This window comes from Mycetomoellerius zeteki, unplaced genomic scaffold, assembly GCF_001594055.1.
Source record: "Mycetomoellerius zeteki isolate Tzet28-1 unplaced genomic scaffold, Tzet1.0 scaffold113, whole genome shotgun sequence".
NCBI classification, from domain to species: domain Eukaryota; kingdom Metazoa; phylum Arthropoda; class Insecta; order Hymenoptera; family Formicidae; genus Mycetomoellerius; species Mycetomoellerius zeteki.
The window spans coordinates 1,389,869-1,399,027 of record NW_017256051.1 but is presented as its reverse complement, the minus strand read 5'-3'; the positions used below and the strand labels follow the sequence as shown (position 1 = coordinate 1,399,027).

Sequence of the window (9,159 nt, the reverse complement as noted above, 5' to 3'; positions counted from 1 at the left end):
TCCGATTCTCTGGATCGCGAGTGAGAATCATATCGAACCGGTTTATATATGTACAAGATAGTTCCTTGTTGTGCACCTGAGAGAGAACCGATGTAAAACCGCACACAGTATTTTTATGCAATTATAAAGAGACATTTCGATAATAGTCAGCTATGATTCTATATCTACGAATTCTACCATCGAGCTGATATTTTTAGGTAACGATACCTTTTGATCAAATAAAAAAAACATAAATTAATTATTAATTAAAACCATAGATTGAACGTCTTTATTACAGTTAAATTAATGATTTGATAATACAACTTTCCCTTTTTTTCTAATCTTATTTAATTTAATATAAATTTTACAATACTTATATCTATTTATGACTCTTCTATAAAATTTTATATTTACAAACAATAAGTTTTTTTGTACAATATTTTTTTATACAAGAGAAACAAAAATTTTGTACAAAATTTTTATTTCTCTTGTGCGCACATACATTTAAAAAATTAAATAAAAAATATATTATTTTTTAATCATACACATTTTTTACGAATATAAAAATCTATAAGCTTAGATGCTTATATTATTAATATAATGTAAAGAATTAAAATTTAATTTAAGCATCATAGTAAAAACGAATATGAAATATGTTAATGCTTAAGTAATCAGATTAATATATGTGAAATCGATTCGAGAAAAGAGTCATAAACGCTGTTGTTATAGTGAATCTTTCTCCGAAAGATTTATTTCTCGTAAAAAATTATAGTCTTTCCGGAATGTTTTAAAATTTGTGATTAAAAAAATTAAATATTACAAAATAATTACAAAATATTGAATATATATATTTATAATTGCAATATCTTAAATAATTTCTAATAACTCTTTTTTAATAAGGCTGTTAAAATAATATTTAAAAAATTATTTAATATCAAGTTGAATTTTAAATACATTAAAATTCAAGAAAATATAAATAAATACTATAATTTATTCACTTTATTTTAAATGTATTAAGTTATCCACTTAATTTTAAAAATATTAATTTATGCATCTATATATTATAATACACAGACTATTGAAGTATTACCTTATTCTTTTAATAATAAATTCTTAGGTTAGTTTTCACTTAGAAGAGACTCTATAGAAAGTTTATAATAAAGATGCGTTATTTTCATTTTAATAGCAGATCAAAAAACAATTAAGTGTGTTCTCCTTTGCTTAATTTTATATCATAATTATTAACCCAATTGCGATAATTCTTATAATTTCTACAAACAAATTAATCATATCACGCGATACTGTGCATCGATTCTCGAAATTGTGAACGTATACCACAAAAGTAGCGCAGGAATAATAGGTAGAAACTAAGACAATAAGAAAGTCAGTTGTATACCATTACGCATATATATATACGTATATAGAAAGATTCAAGCATTTTCGACATTAGTTATAAATAGAATATTTTTTAATATACATTTTATATACATAAATTCAATGATATTGTGATACGAAATTTTAACTATGTACATAATTAACACAAATTAATAAAAAACGGATTGTCATGGTAATACACATAATTAACGTAAATACATACATATAATAATATACATAAATTAGATAGAAAAACAGATTTTTTACGTTCCGATAAAAATCAATAGAATTAAAATAACAAGCTTATATTTCAATATTTTTATTGAAAAAGGAAATATATGATCTCTCTTGCACATTCACGCTTCAATTATGTGTATATCTACAAGATATTTGAGTTACTTTTTAATATACATATACAAAACTTAGTGTCGAATATGAATAAGTAAATAAAAAATATGCTTAATATAATTTAAGTTTCATATAATTTTTAATCAAAATAAACATTTCGTAAATAATAAATAATTTTCATTATTAAAAGTTTATTTTTAACTATTTGATTATAATCTGTTTTTTTTTAAATAATGTAATAAATAAATCAATAAAGATTAGGATTTATATTGCTGATATCCGCGATATGCCAAATCATGACCATAGGAATCTAAATTTCCATAATGATCTCCATGATAATCAAAATTCGGATGTGATTCATAATGAGGTTGAGCAACTCCGTTTTTAGTGTATACTGGAGGATAATAACTTGGATACGGTTTATAAAGCTTAAAGAAACCTATTAGACCAGGTATGACGATCGCCAAAAATCCAAGGAACTTCTTGAATGAAGCCAATCCCAAAATCAAAGGTAATAATAATAGAAGTTTCATTTTAAAAAGCTTTACGACAAGTAAGAACGGTATAAGAAATTTTCTGAGTCGATGACGAGCTAAAACAAATTCAAAATTTATTTTAATAAATATTTAATTAATCAAAATAACTTAAGTAACCTAATCTTGCTTTTATGTTTTTAAATAGCTTTAACAGTTAAACAATATTTAATAAACATAGTAGTTAAGTTTTAAATTGAGTTAATTTATTATTAGTTAATCGTTTTATATAATAACAATTTTCTAACTCTATACAATAATAATTATCCAATAAAAATGAAATAAATAAGATATTTATTATTAAGAATAATATTTATACTCTTTGCAAATAATACTTATTAAAAATTCTTATTTTGCCTATCCTATTTAATAGAATTGTTTTATATTTTAGTAATATTTAAATAATTTATCTCTGACAGAAAGAACTAACTTTGCAAATAAATAAAAATATTAAATAAAAATATTATCTTCGTTAACTTTGCACAATAAACCGAGAAATTAATTGACTATGGTACATAATGGCATTCTATTATTACATACTTATTATACAAAAATGTGTTATAAATTAAGAATTAATAATTGCCACAATAAAATAAAGAAAATAATAATTTTCTTTATTTTATTGTGGCAATTATTAATTCTTAATTTATAACACATTTTAAATCTTTTTTCAAACATTTTTTATCGTTATAAATATTAAAAAAAATTTTTTTGTGTAATAATTTCAAATAAGTACTTACAGAATAGTGTATCCTTCTTATCCTCAAGTGTATCGATCTCATCAGCGATTTCGTTCAAAAATCTCGGTTTATATGCATCATTGAGATCAGTCTCCATTTCAGGAATAGTCAATTCGAAAGACATTGTTTTAACAAATCTTTCCAACTTTCTTTTCATAAAATTGATCATTTGATCCCATTCTGTTTCACCGGATCTAATCGACATATTTTACTTTTAATTTAAAAATCACAGTATTTATATTAATAATTCGAGCAATATATTCCTCCTGACATATTATCAATACATTTAGAAAAATTATTTACGTATTTCTTAGACGCACATAAAAATCATTATGTGTAAAAAGAAATGTCTATATACATATATAATTATATGTATGTACTTTCATACCTATAAAGGTATAGATAACATACCTAGGTTCGTTGGAATATTCATACGGCTGATGATGTACTTCCCTTACAACTTGATCAGACATTCGTTTAATTTGGACATTATCATTTAAGGAATATTCAACATGATCGAAAAAATCCGAAAAATAATTTAACGCTCGTGACTTGAAACATTCAGCTAAATCACCAGTTAAGCAACGTTCATTGACCTTTGCCAAATACGGATCAACATTTCGTCCAGTTCCAAAACCAATATAATTGAATAAATCTTCTACATGTTGAACAGGATTAAATCCTCTCTGTTGCGATGTAATTTCTTTGAGATTCTCTGAAATTATAAATTCATATATAATTATAATTTTTATTATTTTAAAAAAAGTATAAGTATTACAATTTAAAAATAAAAAATATTTAAAATAAATAAAAAAATTTTAATTTTCATCAATTAATATTGTCACACACACAAAAATATAGTACTTTTTAAAATTTAAATTATGTAACACGAAGAAATTAAATAGTTAGTGAAAGTTGTATATGTTGTGTAATAAATTAAACATATATAACTAAAAATATTATTAAAAGATATTAAACAAAACACTTATTTATAAATACGATCTATTTTGCGACTGTCGCGTGTACACTTGGCACAATTACATAAGACATATCCGTGTCTTTTGATAGAAATAGTTTCAAAAACTAAAATACCTTGCTTACCTTGCTTATCTGCTTCATGTTCGGTAGTGCTATCCTGAAACGTAACTTTCCCGGTAGATTGACAACATGCCAGCAAGGACAATACCAAAAGGACTCCTAGAATTACCAACAACCGCTGCAGTTGCATTCTACTTTTCTTTACACCACCTGCAATCACGTCTCATCATTAATATCTAATAAAATACTTCTATATTAGAAGAAAAACTCATCACACATATCGATACAATTAACATTTCCAGCCGTTTTAAACGATATATAAACTAGCGCAAATTACTAATTTCATCATTATAAATTATTTTTTTTATTTGTAACAACACTTTTATTTTGCAATAACAAATTCAATGTTAAAATATTTTATATACACACATATATATTTTTTTAAATATATACATGTAAAATAAACAATTGTATGACTATTGAACACGGAATATGGTAACAACGAAATATAGTTACATGTTTTTGATTTTTAAAGAAGACAGAAAAATTAAAATACGATCAGATATCTCACCAAACTGTCAAATTATCGTGGTTCGATATTCCTTACGCGACATCCTTGTCAAAAAACGTTCTCGTGGTGATTCTCAAACAGCACTTGCAGGTCTGCGAGATCGACTGTTGGCAGTCGACGCACTGGTTCACCAAGTGCCGTTAGATGAGCGCACCAATCAGAAGTAAAGGACGAAAGCAAGCGGGTTTCAGATTCCAATTTCTGATCACGCGCGCATTCCACTTAAGTAATAGTAGTAATATATATCTCAGAATCATCTTTCTAACCACAAATCTTTCAGTTAGGTTGCGAAATTGCAAAATAAATTGTTGCTCCATAACATGATTAAGAATTGTAACAATAACGGTGAATTTTTTTTCTTTTATAGAAGCAATGAGCTGAGCAAGATCTTATAATCAAACAATGAATAAACCAAAAACTGATAAAAGAATGAGATTAAAACGAATTTTAAACTATAGTTGATAAAAGAAACTGCTAGAAGAGGGACAAAAACTAAAAATGATTGGAATTAGATTATATTATAGCTTACCTTATTAATTGAAAAAAAAAACTAAACGAAAAATTATTTATATAAATTAAAAATAATTAATACTGATTGACTTAACGAATTTGACAAAACGTACTGAACACAGTTTTAGCCAAAAGTTATATGACGCCTTGACACACGCACTATCTTCGTATTTATATGGGTGTCCCATCGAATACAGAGAGGGGATAGGATCCGCAAGTCGTTCCCAGAACGGTAAACAGGAGGATTTACAAAAATTGAAAGTGAAAGTAGTGTCCAGAATAAGAACCGGAACTAGGTAGACTCAAGAAACGAAGGCAGAAGGTACATCGACGTAGGAAGGAGGAAGTCAACGTACTTTCATCTCCGGTTTGTACAACCCAACGTGCGTCATCGCCATATTAGGGAATACAATTCTTTTTTATTACCGATATTTCTTTTTCTTGCGCCATAATATAGTTCCTGAATCACTATCATTCATCGCCATAATATGATTTCTGAGTTATAAATTACTTTCCTATATATGTGAGAGAACATCATTTTTTCTGTGACGCGCAGTGTTTCATACGAAGTTTCGTTTGTTATAAGGTTTAATCAATTTGTCACGTTGTTCTGTGTAGTATTGTAATTCACGTTTTTAACGTTAATTAAAAAAACTCTTTTTCTTTCATTCTTTTTTTTATCGCTTTATGTTCTAAATAGGATTTTGATTACATAATTGATTATGTCGCATGCTGACGTATTGCGCTGCCTTGCTTTGGAGAAACCCATATGACTGACATCATAATCTTTTATTGACGTACTCAATCTGTACATCAATCTATAAATACAATTAATGGAATAATCGCAATTTTTTAATAAAATTAAAGTTAATCTAAATATACATGCGCTCTGCGCAACATGTTTCTCGCTCGTATTACATAAATTAGCATCCTCACATCATATAAATAAATAAATATCCAGAGTTATACTATCATTCATCGCAAGATTAAATCTTGTACACGATAGTTTTCAATAAATAAATATAAATTAAATATATAATAATTTTAACTTAATTATGTCGTATTTTGCACAATTCATCAAATAATCATTTATTTACGTTATCAAATTATTTACCGAATATTCATTTGTATAAATATCCATTTAAGGAAATTGATTTATTATAATTTTTTTAAATTTGCAAGAGTTTTGAGCAAATTAAACTTGATGAGAATATTTTTTTAGCATAACTGTTGATCGTAAGTATTTTAAGATCGTTTACAAAAAAATAAATTTCTCTAATAATATTTTCATTTAAAATCATAAACACAGATCGCATTTCTATTTTCATACAAAAACGCTTTATTACGTGAGAAGTAGATTAAATCACATATACCCGTCTCGTAATCTAAAGCGAAATATTATGATGTGTAAATTGATGTTCTTGATTGTATCAACACAGTTTCTATTTTTCAAGATACTTAGAAAATAATAACTGGCTTACCCACAATTATGCCGGCATAATCAAATGCCGCTTTGTTCTATGTAAAACGTTCCCCGTTTCTACAATGCATTTTCATTGAATTGAGTAGTTGATTATATGCAAGAAAATGTTGTGAAACATGTTTTAAAATTAAGTTTAAACGACATAGCATACAATTCAAAAACATGCATTTATAACTTCAATATAATTTTAACAATCTTAAAAAGTATATCTTAATCATTTACGATAAAATGCATTTTAATTAAAAACTTAATTCTGAATTTTCTTAAAAAAAATAGTAATAAAAGTTCTAAAATGTTACAGGTTTATATACTAATATCGACATCGCGCCCTTGCTGCAAACGATAATTTAGGAAACTGTGTATGATACATCAAGAGCTTGTTTAGTTTCGGAAGTTGAAGATTCGAACAATGACGGATTAAAACAGTCTCAGGAGTCCCAAATGCAAATTAATTTCGGATTTTCTTATCTAAGACGCTATCCTAAAATTTAAAATTGAAACAATTTCAAAAATATTTAAATATTATTTTTATTCTTAAAATTTTGTCTCCTAAAGCCGTCTGTATTACCGATTAAATCGTAATTTTTGTATAACAAATACTTTTTTCTCTTTCACAAATTCGAAAATCCTTTTCCAGGATTAAATTATACATATTAATACGTGTTTGTGAGGTGGAGTTTATGCCGAGAACGATAAAAAATTTTTCTTAAGATTTTTTTTTTTTTTTCAATTTCGAAATTTTTTGTCGTTCTCGGCATAAATTCCACCTCACAAACACGTATTAATATGTATACTTTAATCCTGAAAAAGGAATTCAGACAAAAATTACGATTTAATCGGTAATACAGGCTTTAGGATCCCGTTAATTCAGTTTTTGAAAAAAAATTGGCATTTTGCATCTTGAAGCCCCGAATGAGCGTTTCGACCGTAGTAATCCACCACTAATATCTACAAACTTTACTTGCGCGCAAAATCTATGAATGAATGTTCAATCATTAGAACAAACGCTAAATCTTTTTAGCGATTGCACTAGTGCATCCGATCAGAACTATAAGCCACTGCTCCTAAAGCTCGTATATTCGATGAAGCGATATGAGACACGTTTTCTTTTTTTATCACGTTTGTAATTAATAATAGCAACAGCAAAAGTAAATTATAACGTTCTCAGATCTTTCTGGCCTGAACGAGCTTATTAATATCTTGATACGTCGCGAGCATCGCTTGATTTTGCTTGAGGGTCTGATCTTCACGAGCGTTCGCACAATTCGTATAAATCTCTTCACATTTGACGCCATCCTGGCCATCCTTGGCGGATTTCATGTATCTGAAGAAACGCAGAACGTCGGGATTGTCGCTGCTTGGTTTCCTCAGCTCGTTCAGCTCCCTAGAGAGCTGAGCAGAGACCAGGTTTGAATATGGCGCGTAACGCGCGGGACTCCGATACATCGCACACACTGCGTATTCCCTGCAACCTTCCGTGTTGTGTCCGAGGCGGGAGAAAACGGCGTCCAGACGTGACAGCAGGGGTGAGTAGAACGGGTCGTAGTTCGTCAACAGCAAAGAGCTCGTCGGGATCTCATGGAAGACCTGCCGTCAATAATCAATATGCGTGTTTACAGCTATGTAATGGTCACTGTATCCGTTACGCGCGTGGCTAGGCGCCGATTGAGTTAAAATGAAACAAACAAAGAAGTGGGTCGCAATGACGTGAATCTCAATGACCAATGTCAATAATCGAATAGTATCAAAAGTGGAAAGCACGGTCATCTCTGTTCATTGACGATGAGAAAAAGTTTCAGTATTAAAAAAAAAAAGACAAAGATATTCTTATGGCATACTTACCCATTTCATTACTACGTCAAACATTAACAAACAATTCTTTCATGACTATGCTTTTATGATTATTAATGCGACTATTAATGCGACAGTAACATGTACAAATCAACATGCATTTCCTGATCCTATCAATTGCAATTATTCGGTAAGAATTATTACTATTATATAATCAAGAATTCCATTAAATATTAATAAGAACAGTCATTACAATAATTAATATATAACTTCAATTAAACTTCCTTAAATGTACGGATAGCATTATCCGAGTCCAAAAAAAAAGAAAGTAGTGCAATGACTTGAAAGCCATTTATTTACTTTGTGACAAGAAAATATATAAGATCTGCAAGTAATTGACTGCGTTCAGCAAAGAAAACTGATCAATGATTTAATATGATTGATTCCTACCTTTAGGTCTTTGCTGAATAAGTGTACGAACCAATCAAATTAAAGAATCACTAAGCGCTTACTGATCAGTTTTCTCTGCTGAATGCAAACATCGTGTATTACTTATTCAAAAAGCTCACCTTAAAATCTTGTGGCTTAGAAAGTCCGTGTGCAGCCACGTGTCGCGTATAATAACGATCCGAAAGCGCATTTGCGTGAGATATTCTCGAATCGACGAATCCATAGCGGGACCCAATATCCGGAGTTTTCTGTGTCTGCATCATACTCTCGTCGTACATGGCGGATGCTGGTAACGTGCCTACCGGTTGTCGCGTCAGATAATCATCGTTATAAAGATCAGAA

At 28.5% G+C, this 9,159-nt stretch overlaps 2 protein-coding genes across 4 annotated transcripts in view; both read right to left on the bottom strand.

The window, feature by feature from the left end:
• Window positions 1-1,958: 1,958 nt before the first annotated feature.
• On the bottom strand, window positions 1,959-5,154 carry Osi2 (DUF1676 domain-containing protein Osi2). Of its 3 annotated transcripts, none has more exons than XM_018456594.1 (5): window positions 5,113-5,154; window positions 4,067-4,222; window positions 3,386-3,689; window positions 2,975-3,168; window positions 1,959-2,293 (listed from the first exon to the last, which is right to left on the bottom strand). In XM_018456594.1, the coding sequence occupies exons 2-5, from the start codon at window positions 4,200-4,202 to the stop codon at window positions 1,959-1,961; spliced, it is 969 nt and encodes a 322-aa protein (XP_018312096.1). In that variant the 5' UTR covers window positions 4,203-4,222; window positions 5,113-5,154. The 3 variants fall into 3 exon arrangements, with proteins under 3 accessions (XP_018312096.1, XP_018312111.1, XP_018312103.1); XM_018456609.1 differs by having other exon boundaries at window positions 4,076-4,222; XM_018456601.1 differs by lacking the exon at window positions 5,113-5,154 and adding an exon at window positions 4,584-4,811.
• Window positions 5,155-7,438: 2,284 nt separating this feature from the next.
• The window catches only part of Osi24 (Protein), a 5,416-nt gene continuing 3,695 nt past the window's right edge, over window positions 7,439-9,159 (bottom strand). The window contains 2 exon segments of the mRNA XM_018456586.1: window positions 7,439-8,163; window positions 8,937-9,159. The exon segment at window positions 8,937-9,159 is cut by the window's right edge and continues 10 nt beyond it. Of these exon segments, the coding sequence (XP_018312088.1) occupies window positions 7,741-8,163; window positions 8,937-9,159 (646 nt within the window). The 3' untranslated portion in view covers window positions 7,439-7,740.

Excerpts from the sequence above, each read along its gene's own strand:
- Osi2 (XM_018456594.1), bottom strand. The coding sequence starts at position 4,202 with ATGCAACTGCAGCGGTTGTTGGTAATTCTAGGAGTCCTTTTGGTATTG. Across the intron at positions 3,690-4,066 it reads AGATAAGCAAGGTAAGCAAG|AGAATCTCAAAGAAATTACA; the intron begins GTATTTTAGTTT and ends TTATAATTTCAG. Across the intron at positions 3,169-3,385 it reads GAATATTCCAACGAACCTAG|ATCCGGTGAAACAGAATGGG; the intron begins GTATGTTATCTA and ends TATGTCGATTAG.